The following is an 18,901-nucleotide window of genomic DNA, read 5'->3' on the forward strand; positions in this document are numbered from 1 at the left end:
ATTCAGTTATAATAGATCATGTGAACGCAGGGATATAGACAATTTATATTTTGGGATAACAAAATAGTGTACATTTAAATTACTGTTAAATGTTGTATTTCATTTTAAATGGTAAAAAACGAGGAAATGTTGCTTTGCCAATGAGCAAGCACTGCCCTGCTAACACGAGCATGCAAGTCTGTCTATCTGTATGGGTGTACACACGTACGCGTGCGTGTATTTTTTATGACTTTGAATGCTACTCGGTGAATGTGCCTAGACTGCGGGGAAACTGGGGCCACCTGCAAATACCGAGATAACAGACTTCTTACAGGTTAATTATCCCAAACAATTACAGCGGGCAAGTCGATTATCCAAACATCGGTTATCCCACTAGCACCTCAAAAGGCGAATTAAATAAGGCGAACAGATAGACGCATGATCCCCCACGAACGGAGCCACGTGACCCCCCTCATCCCCAGCGGACTTGGTGCCAAAAACTCATTTTTTTGACTAATGCGGGCCGTAGCGAAACTCGCCGCTTATCAGTTTCGAATGCCTGACCGCTGTGCAAGCCAGGGGTCCCCCCCCCCGTCAATAAATGCGCCGGGCGGAACAATATATTTTTCAATCCGATTTTCTTACGCGAAATGACCCTCACCGCTTGATTACAGAAATTTAAAGAGCACCTCGGAATATAAAACGTGTCGCAACACTTTTATTGCAGTATATGCCAGCGGACGATCGCAATGTTTTGAGAATGGGATTTTAAAATGTATTATTAAACTCGACTCATATTTTCAACTCGTACTTTTACCCTTTTTGTGTCAACATGAAATGCCGTAACATCAATGCATTCACTATTTAATTAAGAAATATACAGCTACAAAATTTCGCCTTAAAGTCATGTTTATGTAAAATGTGCACGTCTTTAATACAATGGTTTAAATAGCCCTTCATCTACATAAATGTTTGGACTGTATTTAAACGATTTACACTCTCTCATTGCAGGTAATTTACGTGTTTGGGAGGTATCGGCATTAACCCGTGCGAAAGGAATGGGTCTTTCTTTCAATTCACGCATCTCAGAGGTGCGTTTTGTCCTGCATGAAGTGGCATCGCTCATAAAGCGAACGCTGCTTAGGAGTCGGAACAACGTGGGGGACACAGACAAACCAATAACACCACCGTCCCACAAGCTCCCTCGGCAAGATGACTGCATTGCGTTTAAAACACTTTTGCGCTATGCTCACACTTGCACGCGCGTTTTGACAGGGCCTCAAGAACGTCACGCTTAGCTTAGCTAGTGGCGGGGGGGGGCCTGTGGCGTTCCACTGCATTAAAATGTCGATGCACGAATAAAATGACAAATGCAGCAGTCACGTGGTGCCACGAGCCACGCTCGCTCACAGCCCCCCTGCTGGCCCACGCAGCAGCATGACTCACACTGCGGGAGTAACCGCTTGCAACAACCGCAAACACTCACGCATGCAAATGTCAAAGCATCGGGCGGTCGTCCCACATTCTACGGTCAAATCGTTTAAAAGTGCCCCCCCAGAGGTTATTCAAATGATTTCAAAACTTTCCATACACCCCCCGATTTACTTGCATTAATTCACGCCACTTTTAAATTAATGCGCGCCGCTCGCTTAGTTGGATTCGTGTCATCAGGGAACTTTGTTTCACTTTCCTAGGTGTGGGGCTGACATCTCATGCCTTTTGCAGGGGCTGCCTACTTTTGTAATTAAACGACTTAGAATTATGGGAATTATAGAACTTCTTGGTCGTACCAGCGTGTAACCAAATTCACCCGTCCAGTTTTTTTCTCTTCCTCGGGAACTAAGGAGGTATTCAATATGATGGGGGCATTTAGTGACTTGCTGCATCAAATTATGTCACAAAGGCATTTCTTCTTGGTTCTTTCGGTAAAGTCACGTAGAATTGAAATAATAAAAATAAAACATAATAAAATAGTTATTTTTATTATTTTATTATTTCAATTCTACGTGACTTTACCGAAAGAACCAAGAAGATGAATCCCTGCAGTCACGAAAGCTTTAAACACGAAGGCATTTGTTGGTGAATGTAGTAATTGCACAGCCCCTGCTGCGGCCATTAGCAGCGCTGCAGCAAACACTCGCGCAGTTTAACCCTCCTCGCCGGGGGGCATGGTTTCTCCTTAAAGGTGGACACCGTTCCAAAATTCTATGGATCTGAGGTTCCTCACAAATCAACACTGGCTGGGAGAAAGGCTGAAAACATTCTCAGCGGTAGAAAGCAGAAACGCCGTAAGAGCGTTTTCGGAGTACAGTGAAGACACTGCACGGACAACTTAACTGCAACCCTTCTGCCAAAGTATTCATATTCTCTCTTTCTATTCTTTATAGAAACAATGGCCAAAATGTGATTTAAGGTTATGCAACATGCTTTCACCAAAAAAAGTACCCCACAGGGAATCACCTATATGGTGGTGAACATTAAATTAGAAAATTTACCATAATCATTACAAGGGACCAGAGTGTGTGTTGACTCGAACCGCTTACTCACCTAAACCGATTTTTGGCTGCGGGGCGGAGATAGAGTGTGGATGACGAGCAGTGACTCATTCATATTTTTAACTTTCTGTTCCCATTGCTTCTCAGCGCACTCATTCACCACCCGTGCTCCTTTCCAAACCTAAGTTCAAACCCGCCTCATCCCCCCCCACTATGAAGTTTCACCGCATGGGAGGTGCTCAGCGATGTTTGACATTATGTTACGCCATGAAGTTTTGCTCTTCGGTTGGTCTTAACTCACATCTGACCGAATCTGTGGTACTAACAGTCATTGGATAGTTGCATTGTACGTGTAACAAAAAAAAAACCTTGAAAAATCATCGCAGTGGTCGCTCATACCAATTCATGCAAGTTAATTACTCATCAACGCTGATACTACCCCACACCACCATTGTCGTCACCAACGGCGTTCAATCATCGATTCATCATCGACAGTCATCCTGAGTTATCGCCATTAATCACGCACTATGTGAGCAGCCGTGGTCGTCACAAACATCACTATGGTTCCCGCGAGGCCTGGCTTACGAAACTGCAAAGTTGAACATTTATACGAATAATCACATAGCGCATAAAACTGACCAAGACTGCCATTAAAAACATAGAAGCTGGTGTGAGCCTATCCTATAATAGGAGCGTCCGATTCCTATGCTTCTCATATCTCTCATCTTAAATGTTCAAGGCACCGATGCGGGCCACGTTGTTGTGATCTGACAAAAACAAAAAGGTATGGGATCGAGTTTCTCATTTTTTCCCTAACGTTCCAAAACCACTCCAATCTCTCGAGTGAATAATTGATTTAGGAAGAGAGTTTATAAAGATCAAAAACCCCGTAAGATTGGCATGGCGAAGTATTTTTTAGTAATGGATATATAGGCGAGAGGTTATACAGCAGCTCTTCATCATCAGCGTCCAAGACCCCTGGGTTCTGTCAGGTCAGAATTCATTCTCTACAATGAACACTACTCTATTAAGTGCTGTGACTGACGGATTGACTCAAAAAGACTCACCAAGTGCAGTTTCCTTAAAACACAATTAACCAAAACACTTCGCCAGGTTTTTACAACTGCCCCTCGGCACCGTGGGTCTGTGTGTGGGCATGTCTCACACTGCACCAAAGGAAAGAGGGGGAAGCGATGGGAGGAAGAGCCGAGAGAGGTGGAGAGGGAGAGCGAGGTACCTACCATCGGCACAGTCCACGTCACAGACTGCGTGGCACGGGACAGAAAAACAACAGCTTTAGCTACGAGACGCCACTACCAGAGGTGGACCAGAGAACTTCACGTGTCTCAGCCCTGCCAGGTCATGTGCTCAAGATGAATGCTCGGGGTGGAACGATTTCTCTGCTGAGCGTTACACATAATTGTTATAATTCAGGGTTGCGATTCGATACGGAAACACATTTCATCTCTTCCTTTTATTTAGAGAGCGAAGAACGTGGCTGCAGGGGGCGAACAGGCGTTCCCACTGCGTACGACTTACATGAGTCAAAGAATCATTAATTCCTACGCACACCATTTGACAAAGGTGTTGCGAGCCAAAGAATCGATAAAAGTCGATGAATCGATGCATCATTTTACCACCCCCCCCCCCCCCCCCAGCGGTGCACGTCCAAATGCCCGAATCGCCGTGTCGTGTTAGAGTTGGTGTAATTTGTCTTTATTTGCTTTCAGGAGCCAATTGGGGGACTTGTGACCTGGGAGGGCTGATCACCACAACAAAAACAAAGCAACACAGCAGAGGGAAGAAAGCACACGAGCCCGACAAAAATTCACACACAAACACGCACGCCGATTTTGAATGCGCTCAGCTTCGCCTGGGACTATTGAACACCAACTGGGCCCAGGAAAACACGAGCTCGGTGCTGGCCATTGGAATGGTGTTTTTGTTCTATCTACGAAATAGACCAAGTGTATCAGCGATAACACACCGACCTTGTGGTGACAACTATTGCCCAAGGAGGCCACAGCCCCCGCCGAAAATATGTTCATGTAAAAATTTTGTTCAAATTTGCCAAATATGTCCATCGTGATTTAGGTCGCCGAGCAGAATGTCGGAAACCAACGCCCCGGTTCTCAAAAGCGCAGTCGTACAAAAATGGTGTCTCTCGTTTCTTGTATTCGATTTGTAGATTTAACTTTGAAATGACATTGAACGTTGTACATGTGCCTGTCCAGAGACTATCTGGTGACAAAGGTTGAAATACATCGTTATCTTTGACCATTCGAATTTTAGTAACCCAACGTTAAATTCAAATGCATCGGAGATTAAATATCTTGTTTGCATGCTGCAGTGGCAGTAATTCCATGGGAGGAACTAAAATGGGACATTTGATCATGGACTGAGATTTCCTGTTGGTTACCTAAAAGCTACAACCCCCCTTTTTAAAACCTTCTGTTAATAGCCTCGCATAAACTTTGTGCATTTCACTACCTCAAGCATTTATTTGGCACCATCTAAAATGGCTGCCTAAGGCCCACATCCCTCCACCTCTCTCTCACGATCCACTCGTAATGAATATTCAGGAAAGTGCCGACTCTGCCAAATCTAAATAATTTCACTGTCAACTGCTGCGATCGTACACACTCACCGGGAGAAAAGTCTGAAAATAAGTTAGTCAAATTAGGCCAAGTACCATATTTACTGGTACGGAACGATGTAGGTCCAAGCTAGGCGCAGCCTCGCTCTCGACTTCGTCACCCAAGTTCCTCCCCTCCAGTAAACCTTCCACCACCAACTGCCAACAAGCCGGAGGTCAACTGGGATATGGTTCGGTTGGCTGGTTCCAGAGAACAAAGTGGGAGACTACGAAAGCCACAGAACATTCGGGGACATCTGGATCTATTAGTGCTCTCCAAGATCTACTTTCAGAACACAGCTCGGTTTTCCAGTCAGAGCTGTAACAAAGTCAAGCTGAAATTTGCACGCAAGAGATATACCGCTTATGATTGGCTGCTTTTTGCGACGCGATAAATTATTCGCACGAGCAGATTGCTTTTGTTGAGGCACACACACACACATTGTGCGGTGCCAATGGGACTCAAAATGGTTTTAATTTACATGCAGAGATAGAGAACGGAGCTCTGCTTGTGTAAAGTTTTTTATGTGTAATGCTACACCGCAATGCACAACGAGCTCGTGTACGGGTTACTTTTTGCTATAAACGTCATCGCCAAAGTTAAACAGGAAATCCCAAGACTTGCTTGATTGCCGATGAGACTCATTGGGCCGAATTCGCTCCCCAAAAGTTTCTTAACAAACACGAAATATGCTTGATAATGTTCGTCTGGAAAGCCAAGCGGCGGATGGACAAGAACATATTTCGATTTGCTTCTGCAGATGAAGCTCTAAATAATTATAATGCCTCGAAATTGCCAGCTTCCTGCAGACGTATTTGCATTAAATTCATTTGCTGTAGCCACGGATTCTACACGTAGCTTCTGCTGCTGCTGTGCTTTATGGGAGAACATATCTGGATGCAAAGGAAGTTTAATGCTCTGAGGCCATCAGGGTAGAGGAGTGTAGGGTTATCATGGAACAAACACATTTGCGTGTGCCACAGCCTGCATTATCGTAAACAAATAATGATCAATTTGTACAAGCAAGCAACCAAGCTCAAAGGGCAGATAGAAGTGACCACGACTGATTTGCGCTCTGCGTGCGTGTGCGCATACTGTGAAATATATAACGAGCAGTATGCACAGGAATTCTATAGTACAAATAATTAGACTCAAGTGCATAGGGCTTATTAAACAGTACTCAAGTGAAGCATTGAAGTGACAAAATGCTTTGCAAAGTTTAAGAAAAATAAGTGATGTAGTTTGGATTTCTGATGAGCAGTCAAGCTGATAAATATATTGCAGAGCACATAGGAATTATCGAATGATAATAATTGTATTATTTAGGTTCTTAATACATGATTTAATACTGCCTATTAATTATTTAAAATATTTCAATCCAATAGTAATTCTAGACACAAATAAGCAGTATTTATTCATATAAAATTTTGCGTGCAAGATGAATTTGGGTTAAAACGTTAGTTACTTAGAAAGTCACAATGCTTGTGCGAACATACAATAAAGGACATTCAAAAAGTTTTGAGAACCGACTGAAAGAGGTAATGCCCTCGTCGTTGACTTTTAAAGCTGAAACTAAAGTAGATCACATTTTCTACGCGAACATACAAAACGGAAGGTTATTCACTTCCACTGCAGTGCTCTATAACGTCTCAAAATCACACAGATGCATATTTGTTGAAGCCACAACATCGACTAAGCAAGGTGTGGGTTGCCATGCATTACTAATATTCCAGTCTCAAAACATTTTGACCACCGCTCACATCGTGTGTGCGTACACACACATACACTTGTATAAAACGCGTTCTCTCCAAAAGTTCATCGTCACCGGCAACAGCTTTGCCAACAGACATGAGAACTCTGTGTCATTACCCTGTGCAAGCACTGCACGGAAGATACACACGTTCAGCATAAGCTGCACACAACATGCACACGAGGGGAGGAGGGGGGAGGGAAGGGAGGGGGTGAGGTTTGGTTAACGTGACACACATTGGGCTGTGGGGGAGGAAAATGAGGCAGGATAATTAGCAACAGATCGATCTACCGCCCGAATCTCCACCCCCCCCCCCCCCCCCCCTGTTCTCAACACCGTACCGCTGCAGCAAGTGCGCATCATTCACGTCTTACCCAAAGGGGGACTTAAGTCCGCGGGGGTCGCTTCCAACGAGCGGTTCGCAACCCCCCACGCCTTATTTTTAAAATTCGACAATCGTCGCTACAGCCCAGCAGCATGCCCCGTTAACGAAACGTGTCGGGGGGGGGGGGGGGGGTGTGGTGCGCGCTTGTGCGAGGAGGGTCAGATTTAGAAGCTTGCGGGACCACGTGCGTGCACACCGCCAGTCACCTGCTGCTACCGCTGCTGCCGCTGCTGCTTCACCCGCACGCGGATTCACAACCCTGCGCACGAATATTGGCGGCGGGGAAGGCAACCCACGCGCGGCGATTCCACCGCGGTCACCCTAACGCCGGATCGGTCGGCCGGTCGGTCGGCGCACTCACCTCTGAGGCAGTGGCGTTAAGTAGCTACATCATCGGCTCAGGGGGTGCGGCAATCGGTCAGGTGGTGGGCCCCCCCCCCCCCACCTCCCACCTAATATTTGATTCGTCTCGTGCGGTCGCACCGAGGCTATTGTAACATCGCATGGTTACATACATGTTGCGTTTCTTTTACGCTGTTGTTGAAAACAAATCTCATGGTGGGTTGTCAAGGGGGGCCCCCCCAACTCGTAGCTCTGGCCACCAGAGGGGGGGCAAGGCACCCCCTGCATCCACGCTGGTTGCGCAACTGCTCCCAGGTCAATGTTCACCCTGCACGTCAGTGCCAAAGAACGTGTTCACAGGACCTTCGTACGGCCGTGCATCCAAGCATGTGCTTTGTACCAAAAAGGTGTTTTTTCTTTGCGATTGTTCTACACAGCTCTCGAGGTGTTGTTTGGGTTGTCCCAAAGAACACCACCAAGAACGTGCGTGAGACAACGTGAACACACGTCGGGAGAGAGCGAGAGAGAGCGCGCGATGCCACGCACGTTGCAACGCACTGGACAGCTACAGCGAGGTATTAACAGGAGATTAAGGCGCAGCGACGGTGCAATTGTGCTCCACCGCACTTAAGCACATGCGGCGAGGTGATGCAAGCGGAGCGCCTTCCCAAAGCTAACGCAGCGATGAGTGGCGGTGCAGGTGACGAACGAAAGAACAAAACGGGGGGGGGGGGGGTGGTGGTCGAGGGTGAGGGGTGGAGAGAGAGGAAGGGGGGGGGGGGGCGAGTTCCCCTCCTCTCGTGCAGCCCATCAGCTCACACCACACACCGCCCCGGGGTCCACACAACCGAGGTGTTTCCTGCCCCCCCGGGGCGGGGCGAGCGGCACCGCGTGCAGCGAAGCCGGCCATACACACCTGCACGGCCCGCACCAGTCCCCCTGCTGCTCTAGCCCGAAGTGGGCCCGACACCGCTTAGCTGCAGCCAGCTCTGAGCACGGCCAGGCGGGCGGAGGCAACGAGAGCACACGTCAGGGTGCGGGAGGGGTGGGGGGGGCCAGGACACACGCACTCGCACGCGAGCACACCCGCAGGGGGTGGGTGTTGGGGGGGGTGTGGGAACTCGTGCCACGCGTGCAGAAAGAGACGCGCGCAAGCAACGCGCACAGATGCGGACGCGAGTGCAGGGGGGCGGGGGGGCATGCGGGCAGCGAACGACAGAAAAATCGATAAATTACAACAACAAAAATTCAAACGCGAGGCGCTATTGAGAGCCATCCCCTCCTCGTTTTGTGAGGGGGGAGGAGCGTGCCACCGGAAGATTGTGACCAGGGGGAGAGGAGTTTGAGACGGGCGTGATAGTTGAGAATTAAAAAGAAAAACTGAAACGGATAGGGCATTGACGACCAGTGCCCGGGGGGGGGGGGGGGGTGGGGGTCGTATCTCCCTCAACCACATCGACCGATTCTGCCGCAGCCATCCAAGCATCTTCAGTCGTGCCTCCGAAAAAAAAAAATCTGCCTCGAGCAGCCGCAGCAGCCCGTGGCGTCTCGGCCGTCCTGAGAGCCATCTCCAGTAGTCGCTTGCTCCAAAGTCTCGTGCCGTTTCGGGTTTGCAGCGCAGGTTCAGAGTGGCACGGGTTGGTTGGATGTGCCAACAGACAGCCCACGTCTGGCACGTCCAAATAAAGCCCAGCGCCTCGCAGACGTGAGGGTGGGCATTTTACCCAGACCGGTACCCTCTGCATTCTCCCCGTAGATTACAAAGTGGAACCAGCAGAAGCGGAGGTTGCGACGCTGACTTTGGCCCGTGGAAAAGGCTGCATCTTAGCAGAGTCGGCCTTCACACCATAGTGCAGCTTTTGGTGCCATAACACGAGTGAAACAACGCAGGTGTTTTTAATTTATTTGCAGTTTCGTCGTCAGATTAAGCAGTTTCTATTTCATACACGGCCGAGTTGTACCATTACGGAAGGTGCAAATGCCGAAGCGTTGTCCATGGAATGGAATAGGGTAGAACTTATAGCCGGAGGGATCTATGTCACTGTCCAGCTATGTGAACCTCGTGGTAGGTTCTACTGACCCAGTAGGAAAGAGCAGAGCCAAAATCCGAAGACTCTGAAGTTGAGTTTTTGTCCAGAAGGTATGAAGATTAATCATAAATGCATTGTCAGCATAGTCGAAAACGGTCAACAGCTGACCTGCCCACTGGCAATGCCAAAGGCATTCGAGCACCTGGCAATGACCCAATTAATTGAGATGAAGAAGTGGGCCAGGATGAGCATTAAGCATTGCTTGTCGCCCAAAAATGTCCTACAAGATCCAGATAGGTTCCTACCGATCCAGACAAACGATGCTGACAGAGTGCAGGTCATGGCTGCGGTGAATTAAGAAAGGTGGAGTTGTCCCGACCCATATGGCTCTCAAAGCCTTCCACAGAAAGCCTCCCTGTCCAGAGAGGTGAACGCAGCCTTTGTGTCGATGTACGCGATGCGCAGGGGGGTCTGTTGAACTCACGGTGGCGCCGGAAGACAAGACGGAAAGCCAGGATTGTGTCCGTCGTGGTCGATCGCCCCTTTTTGAAACCCAAGACCCATGCTGGTGTTTCTATTTGGTGTTTGAACACCTGAACACCTGTTTCATTGCCAGAAAGGGTAAAACCTATTCTTATTTTTCATACTATGATACTAGCAAAAGAGGCCCCATGATATAGCTGCTCATCCTGAGCTTCAAATGCTGGGATATGTGCATTATCTTTGTACTGTTCACCGGTCGGACACTGGTGAGACTAGGCCATACAGAAGGCTGCCTCTGGTGTAGGCCAATCAGATTAAAATACAAAAGCATATATAATAATCAGAGCACGTTTGTTTGCATGTTCACCACAAGTACTGTGTGGTTAATGCCAGACTGGATTCCTTGCAAAAGGTTTATTTTTGGTGTCTGAACATCTTAACACCTGCTTTATTACCACAAGGGCAAAACCTATTCTTATTTTTCATACTTAAGTGGCAAAAATAAAAGGCCCCATGATAGCCGCGCGAGATCGACGAGCGCCGATCACCTTTCCAAGTGCCAAGAGCGACGGAATGGGGCCTGATAGCCGACACAGGAGGACATCGATCCCTTTTCCCTTGTAAGGAGGCACATGACGCCTTCTCTCCATTTCGGCTGGACTTCCGAGCAGACCTGCCAGACCTTCAGGAAGAGCTCACACGAAGGGCTAAGCCAGCCAGAAGTTCCGCTCATTTCAAGTAGCTCTGGGAAGATGTAGCCAGGACCGGCCGCGCCCCCATTCCTGAGCTTTCTATTGGTCCTGCTTGGACTTCTTCCAGGCTGGATGCGTCTTCAGATGTAACTCGAGTCTGACGCAGCCGTCGAAGAGCAAGTTGCGTCCAGGTCTGGGATAGGTGGACGCAGGTGGCTGATTCTGCATCTCCTGGTCGTGGTCACACACCAGCGTTCCATCATCTCATCGAGTGACTGGTGATTGGCACGATCCCACAACCACTTCTGTGTGCAGCACGACCCCACAACATTTGCTGAAAGGCGTGGGTGCATGGACAAAGACTTTGGCGCTTGACGCAATCATCTTTCTTCGTCTGCAAGCCGACTGTAGAAAGCTACCAAATCGACCTTTTTCGTTGGTTTAATAATGAATGTTAGTCTGCACTTTCCATTCAGTGCGAGCCGCAAACGGAGCAGATTTTTGTTGTTGTTGTCGAGCCCTGCCAGCGTATCTGCTGAGAAACATGACCCGCGGAGTGGCAACCAAGGAATGGAACCACACCCCAAGGGGACATCTGTCAAGGACATGGAGGGATGACGTCCGTGTACGTGAAGGTGGTGGATCGGTTGGTGGATGTTTGTTTGTGTGTATGTACGCACATTGAACTTCTTTCGGCACCGTACGTAGCCAATCGTGCTCATCGAAAGTGCGGGATCGTAAGTTCCTGGGGAGAGGTGATGGCGACTTGGGAAGGGCTTCATCCAGCAGTGGACTGATGATAGTTCTTAGCGCACTTCGGTTCTTAGCGCATGGCCCAGTGCAATTCCTGCTCATGGGCCAACACCAGCAACTGATGAATATCCTCTTATTCTTTTTTTTAACAGAGTTACTGAGCCGCAGGCCAAAAGGGCCAAAACGTCACGTGACTATAACAAAGAGTACTAGTGCCAGGGTCATAATAAGGGTTAACACGTTTCATGAACTGAGCAAGGTCATAAGAGCTTGGGATGAGAGACTATGGGAGGGAATTCCAGAGTGGAGCAGTGTGAAGGGAAAGAAAGGCGCAGTGTGAAGGGAAATAAAGGAGCGTTGTGACCTGTAATGTCGCGAGTGGTTAGGTGGGTGAAAGTGTAAACGGTGTAAATTGGTGGATGAGCGAGTTAATGAGTGGGTGAGTAAGAGGTCGAGCGAGAGTGTAGAAAAAAACGAGTGAATGAGTGGGTGAGCGAGAGCGCGCGTGAATAAGCGGTGGACTGTCATATGTGAGAGGCAAGGACTCTCTCTCTGAAGACATGGGTCCCCGGCAGTTGGACGTGATCTGGGGGGGGGGAGGTTGTAGATTACAAAAGAGAAGTGACCCCGGGACAAGACGAAGCAAAACTGAAAACACCACGCGTGGGAAAGCTGCACGTAAAATGCATCTCGCATCAAACCGAGCGCAAGTTCCAGCAGAGTGTGCGGAGTGCATTGTCGTAGAATTTTGCAGTGGACACCTCAACAAGTGAAGATTAGATTACACGCGCGCACACACACGGAGTGAACACGCCAGTGTGTGCAGACTCAAGCGTGTGGAGAGTGTGCGCACAGATGCTTCGAGGAAGCCGAGGTGTGTCGAGTTCTTTTGGTGTAAAGTACAACGTGCAAGATTGTCTCCTGTTACTGCTGGTTGCTGCTCGATTGAGTGCTCTTACGTGTGGCGTGTTAACGTGATAATGTACGGCATGGTGGTGTCGCATTGGCAATCTATGCAGCGTACAAGTGCAGTGTGCGCGAGTGCTGTGTGCGTCGACGCTGGGTGTGCGCAGACACGTGCACCACGTGTGTGGCGTGTGCAGGGTGCTGGTTGTGTTACCCATGCTGTGTGCCACGTGCTGTGCGCTGCACAGGGCGACTGTGGAGGGCTGACCTGACACTTCCACCTGCTGCTTCTCCCGCCTTCTCTTCTTCCTCTTTCCCTGCCGGGTGGCAGAAACATTGCCAGAACCATCACAAATACATGGCAAACGCCACGAGCCTCCCGGTGGCACAAGAGGGCACACGCACGCGCTCAACTCCCCGTGCTTTCGTGCACGCGACGTTGAGGCTAGCACAGCTGGATGTGTGGGTCACAATATAGGGTCAACATCCAGTCACGGACACCCCACCACACCTGATTTCTAATGGACTCTCCCTTGGTTCTGCTCAACAGATGATAGAATAGTGTAATAGAAGGCTCTGTTGTCTTATGGTGGAAAGTTATTCTTTTTTTTAAAGAAGCGTACTGTGATTGGTGGGAGACGTGTAGAGGTTTTTATCTATAGACTATCCCTATCATGTTTGTGTTTTATCTAAAAAAATGATCATTGTATGTGTGTATATATATACATACACACACACACACGAGTTAGACCATTGAATCCACTTCAATAGAAGCATTATGAACTATTTCCGATGCGTGTTAGTTTCCCCAAAACCATGCGCTCCTCTTCCTTTCCTCCGCAGCGTGTACTACTTCCAAGCACGCAGCAACTCTTCAGGCTCAACTCTGAATCTCTACGCGCACAGTTGGCCAAACAGGAACAATGAAGGTTGGCGTTTGTGAGCAGCACCGGCCACGACAGTCGGCATCACCGAGCGTGACGGATCTGCCGCTTGTTCGATTCCCGCTTACGGCCACCTCTAGGTCGACTCAGCATCAATTGAGTACACGGCGCGATGTACAAATGGCATCGCCACTAGGGAGACAAAGGTGTGGCCGGGCACGGTGCTGGCCACCCAACCCCCTCGTGTGCCGTACCAGCCTTCAGAGGTGCTCGCGAACAGCACTTGCCTCAACAAGCCTGTTAAGGCTAAACGGGGGATCTTTGTCTGTGCGTGTGCACTTCCCCGGACGTCTTGGTGGCTCTACCGCTGCGCTGCATGCGTCTTAAGGGTGCGACGACTGACTCTGGTGCGTGCGTGACCGCGCCTGCATGCGTGAGACTCACATAGTTGTCGCGTGCGGACCAGCCTGGGTACAGCTGCATGTGCAGCTGCCTCTCCTTACGAGCCAGCTCGTAGTACTTGGCCTGCTCCTCCCGGGACAGCGCGTGCCACTGCGGCCATCGACAAAGAAGCGACGTTAGATTTGGAGCAGTGGGTGGCGGCGTGAAGTCGGTCGCGCTCGGTACCACATGGAGCCCTCTGGTCCTGTGGCCACGACTCCATCTCTGGCAGCGGTGGTGGTGGAGTGTACAGTGGTGGTGGTGGAGTGTAGTGGCGGTCTGCAGAAACGCTTTCGCTGCCAGACTACTGTTTAACACTTGCCACCAGCACTCAATTATTGTCGTTATATCACCCACAAGTCCACAGCCGGGGCATAATGCGTTTTTAAAGAACTTTATGCTATTTATACACTAAACTTTCCTCCATTATCACGCCGCCACTAGGAAATCTCATGACGTGTCGGGGCACGGCAGAGCCTGCATATCTACAGCCACGGGAACTGAATTCAGTTCCTGAAGTAGCTCCCCCAGAACATGGGAGCGAAACGTCGGGCAACCACGGCGAACAACAAACACATCGTAGAGAGATCTCCGCCGGCGTCATCACAATGGTTGTTATTGTTGTGGTGGTAGTTATTTGGTCGCGGGGTGCCGCACGTGTGTGGGATCGTCGGACCGTACCCGCCGGCCCAGGATCTGGTTGATGGCGGCGCTCTCCTTGAGCGTGCACTCGGCCACCACCTTGGCGCGCATCTCCTTCATGTAGAGCATGAACGCGTTCAGCGGCTTCTTGATGTGCGGCTTCTTGTCCGCGTCGCGCTTCTCCTCCGCCGCCTTCCTGCTTTCCCCCCGCCCGGCAATCGCGTCGTGAGCGGCAGGAAAACGAGGGGTAAAGGGAAGGGGGAGGGGGAAGGGGCGTGTTTACCCCATACAGCAAAAGAGCGGCAAGCGCGCCAACGCATGTCCTCGAACTGCACCGTGTCACTTCCACAGGCGATTGGTACGAGCGGGTAATTGCAGGGCTGCGCCTTATGGCTGTGCGGTTTACTGCCAAGTTTTGGGAGTAGGGGTGCGATGAAGATGATGATGATCATGCCGCTACTACGTGCAATCCCAACGGAGCAATTTTCCGGTTAGGCTTCACGGCAATGGGACAGTTTGGCTAATAACATTCATATTGTATGGCGGGGGGGAGGGGTGGCAATGGGACAGTTTGGCCAATAACATTCATATTGTATGGCGGGGGGGGGGGCAATGGGAGGAAACCAGGGACCCCCATAGAGAACCCACACAGGATGCGTAGAAGGCACACAAACTCCACGCAGGAAGGCGGTAATTGAACAGCCCCTCACCCCCCACCCCCCTTCTTGATCTGAGGTACAAATAATACATTGCCTATATTTTACCGAATCGCTGGAAGGAGGTGGCAGTGGTGGGGGGCGAATCAATTTACACCTCATAATCACATTATTAAAAACAAATCAAGATCCCCTGTGCAGCTTTATTCACCACAAGTGCTGGAAGCGAGAACCACCGATTAAGGTTGGCATGCAGTGACCATCACGACTTCCTTGCGAGAACCCGGATGTTGCACCACAGGCACACGGACATAGTTCACACAAAAAATGAACGCAACGTTGTGACGATTAAAATAGATTATTACTGCGCTCGCCAGCATGAATGAGAAACCATTAGTCTCAATTTATATCCACGGGCACAGGCAAGCTGGGTCACAAGAATTCTGTACAGTGACGCCAGGTGCAACATTCACCACAATGGCAAAGTGATTTTTTTTTTATCCAATTGTGACATTAATTGAATCTTGAGGAGAGTGAATCATGACTCCTGACATGTGTGCCGTGTGTGTGTGTGTGCGTGAATTACACTGGGAGGAGCGGTGGCGCAGTGGTTAGGGTATTGCAACATGAAACTGGCAAGCCGAGTTGAATTCCCAGCCATGGCTAACATTAGGTGGGCCAGTGATTATGCGAAACGGTAACCTCGTCCGCCCTTCATCAACTCACAGTGATAAGCGTGGCGAAGTATGGCCAATTAACTCGCATGACCAATGTGGTGTCGGGGGGGGGGTGGAGAGGCCTTTAACCGAGTAGCAGATTGACCAAGGGATGTGGCTGGGTATCGACCTCGGTGTTTGCGAGTTTATAGCGCTGCCCGGGTGGGGGGGCTAACCACTGCACCGCCGTTCCACCCCTGACACGTTGTCCCGGCCACACACGAACGAACCAGTTTTGTGGATGTTGGCTGGGTTGAGGGACCCTCCACGGGACTACGTACATGCTGTTGCTGTGCGACGACTCCGGCTTGAGGCTAGGGGCGACTATGGCTGGGTGTGGGATCCCGGTTGGGTGCAGCCCATGGTGGGACGGGACCAGGTGCGACGGAAACCTGCGGCAGCGAGAATCGACACCGGGCGAGAGAGTTCACCGCGGCGGCAACAAAGACAACCGTACGAGCGAGACGCGGGAGGGAGGCCCGTGCGGCACCGCGATCGCCGACGAGTGCCGGCGCACGGCCGCCGCGTCACGCGTGACGAGACTGCGAGCCAGGGCTCGTGGTTTCAACCGAGCTGGCCCCATGCGGGCGCACGTTACCACGGCGGGGCGGTAACTCGTGCCGCACACGCTAAACCCTTATTCCCGCTCCGGTGACGTACGTACGTGTGTGTGTGTACGTCATCGTTTTTTTCCCCCCGATTCCGTTGCGTGCAGGTGGGCGTATGGCACAGTTTGGTGCCGGCTATCGTAGAGTGCGCCGTCGTGTCGCCACGCTTCTCTGCGGCGAGTGCGACGTCGTTCAAAAAAAAAAAGTGGCGCTATGCCTCCCCGAACGCCGAGCCGCTTGAGGATTCCGAGAGTCAGCGGCGTACGGGACCCACACCCTGAAACTTGCAGACGTCTCGGAACGGGAAAGGGTTAAGAGAGCGGTGCCGACTTTGGCAGGAGCCATCGATGGGATCGATGGGATCGAGGCACGTGCGTCGTGACACCGTTGGACCTTTGCCGGGCGCGCCGGTGCGGTAAGTACACGGCGGGGGAAAAAAAAGGTACGGTGCATTTTTTTTTTATTAAATAAAAAGCGTCTGCTCTAACTAATTACTATGTTAAACGTCGTTTGTGGCTGCGCCCAGACATCTACCGCTCGCCGGGAAGGGCAGGGAAGGGATGGGTGGGGGATGGGGGCCTCACGGCCCGTGCAGCATAGGGACCTGGTCGCTGGGTCCCTGTGCCGATTCTGGGTCACAACCGGACCCGTCAGAGCACGGCTTCCAGTGGCCTTGAAAAACAAAGCAATAGCTCTGGGTCTGCCAGTCGTTCTTGCATCAACCGTGCCACGCAGTCCGTCTTTTCTTCCAATTTCCCAGTCGTATTTAAGCACCGATGCTTGCGGCCGTGCAGCAGAAATTTTTAATGAGGCACTTCATTGGCTTCTCGTGCACATTTAGCTGCGTTTCACGAGGCAGAATCACTTTTAATACAAAGGTAATGATGTGCTTAATTGTCTGAATGAGGTATATTACTAAAACTCCCCTATGGATGCAGCACATTAAATCGCAAAGCCTCGTTAGTGCCAAGGAGAAAAAAATAAAAAATAAACGGTAAGTAGCTTTAAACATATTCATTCATATAGAGTAAAACAACTATTTTCGTGTGTGCGTGTAACCCGTATGTGCGTGCTCACGCACGTATTGTGCAACATCCTCGTGTGCGTATTGGGCAGCAGAGTCCCGCGTGTGTCCGGGGCGAGTGTTTACACGTGCGGGGAGGGGGTTCATGCTGTGCTTTGCAATCGCATGTCCGTGGGTTCAATTCTGGGTCACGTGCCACACTGATGAAATACTCACCGCACGCTACGCCTGCCTTAAAGTGGATTTCGGATTAGCGCGGTTTGGCTACGTACGGCGCGAAAAAAGCTCGACGGACGTACATACAAAGTCCGCTCTCGCCAATAGCTCTGAAGCCGACGGACTAAGGGGGGGGGGGGGGGGCAATGAAAGCCAGGCCTCCCTGTCTGAGCTCAACCCCAGCAGCAAGTGCCCCGAGAACGCCCGAGGTGTGCTCGCGACCATGGGGACAGGCAGGGGGTCGGCCCCGCACGCCCGCTCAGTGCAACTTACTTCCACCAACGGTGTTAATTGCATTTAATTAAATCGCCCGATGAATCAACGAGGCGTGGCGAAGCCCAACTGTGACGGGAAGACCCCCTGCTGCCTAACGAAAACAAACACGCAGTGTGGGGCCCCACTAATTGCATTGCAATTAACTTTTAATGAGCCCGCAGGGTGTGGGAGAACTGAAGCTGGGACGCACGCGTGGGGTCTGCACGACGTGCCCGACAGCGCGCACGCGGCGCTGCGTTTTGTCGGACAAGATGAATCATTAAACGAGACTCGGGTCCAAGGAAATCCACTTTCTTGTTTGCTGGATCAGTTGCGAGGTGCTTCGGGGCTCTTGAACCGAAAAGGAGAGTTTTCTGATTGCTGCATATTTTCACATCATTTCTTTTTTTTTTCCCCGAGTGGAAATGTCTTGGGACGATAAATATATATATTTTTTTACTCTCTTGCGAGTCCCGCCCTTGCGTCTCTTATTGAAATGCATGGTCTAAACGCAAGTTAGTTTACAGCAACAGATGGCGACTAAAATAATAATATACCAAAAGCTCTGCGCCAATGCCATATCTCAGTAATGTTTGACCATCTGAACACACTGCCATTGTGATTATTACAACAATCCACAACCACTCGCAGCATACAACTGTGCCATGTTCCGTTCCATCTCAATATATTTTTTAAACCATTAAATTATTATGGTTTTAATTAAGTCGTAAAAGTGAACATTATTATTGTTAATATTTGTTTTTGCTTTCACGCAATGACTACAAATTTCGAACATTAGCGTTGGCCAAAACGGGCAAAGTTATTATCGCTCCGTGAGAGCTTAAGGTCAGAGCATGCGTCTCTCTCTCTCTGCTGGCTCAAGATAAGGTCCCGTGGGGTTTTCAGTCCCCCAAACGACTGTTTCTGCATCTATTATTTCTCTATGAAATGTGACAGTTCTTCAAAAAAGTAACGACGTTTCAACGGCCTGTGTCCTGTTTATAAAAA

General features: G+C 50.0%; 1 protein-coding gene across 23 annotated transcripts in view; it reads right to left on the reverse strand.

The window, feature by feature from the left end:
* The window catches only part of TCF7L2 (transcription factor 7 like 2), a 158,155-nt gene that overhangs the window by 5,449 nt on the left and 133,805 nt on the right, over positions 1-18,901 (reverse strand). For 4 of the 23 annotated variants that reach the window (XM_078859650.1, XM_078859649.1, XM_078859655.1 and 1 more), the window contains 4 exons: positions 16,021-16,182; positions 14,458-14,617; positions 13,780-13,887; positions 12,139-12,768 (listed from right to left, as the gene is read on the reverse strand). In XM_078859650.1, the coding sequence (XP_078715776.1) occupies positions 12,322-12,768; positions 13,780-13,887; positions 14,458-14,617; positions 16,021-16,182 (877 nt within the window). In that variant the 3' untranslated portion in view covers positions 12,139-12,321. The other 19 variants (XR_013637136.1, XM_078859672.1, XM_078859671.1 and 16 more) reach the window with 19 other exon arrangements.

The sequence above is a fragment of the Lampetra fluviatilis genome, chromosome 9 (assembly GCF_964198595.1).
Source record: "Lampetra fluviatilis chromosome 9, kcLamFluv1.1, whole genome shotgun sequence".
In the NCBI taxonomy this organism is placed as follows: domain Eukaryota; kingdom Metazoa; phylum Chordata; class Hyperoartia; order Petromyzontiformes; family Petromyzontidae; genus Lampetra; species Lampetra fluviatilis.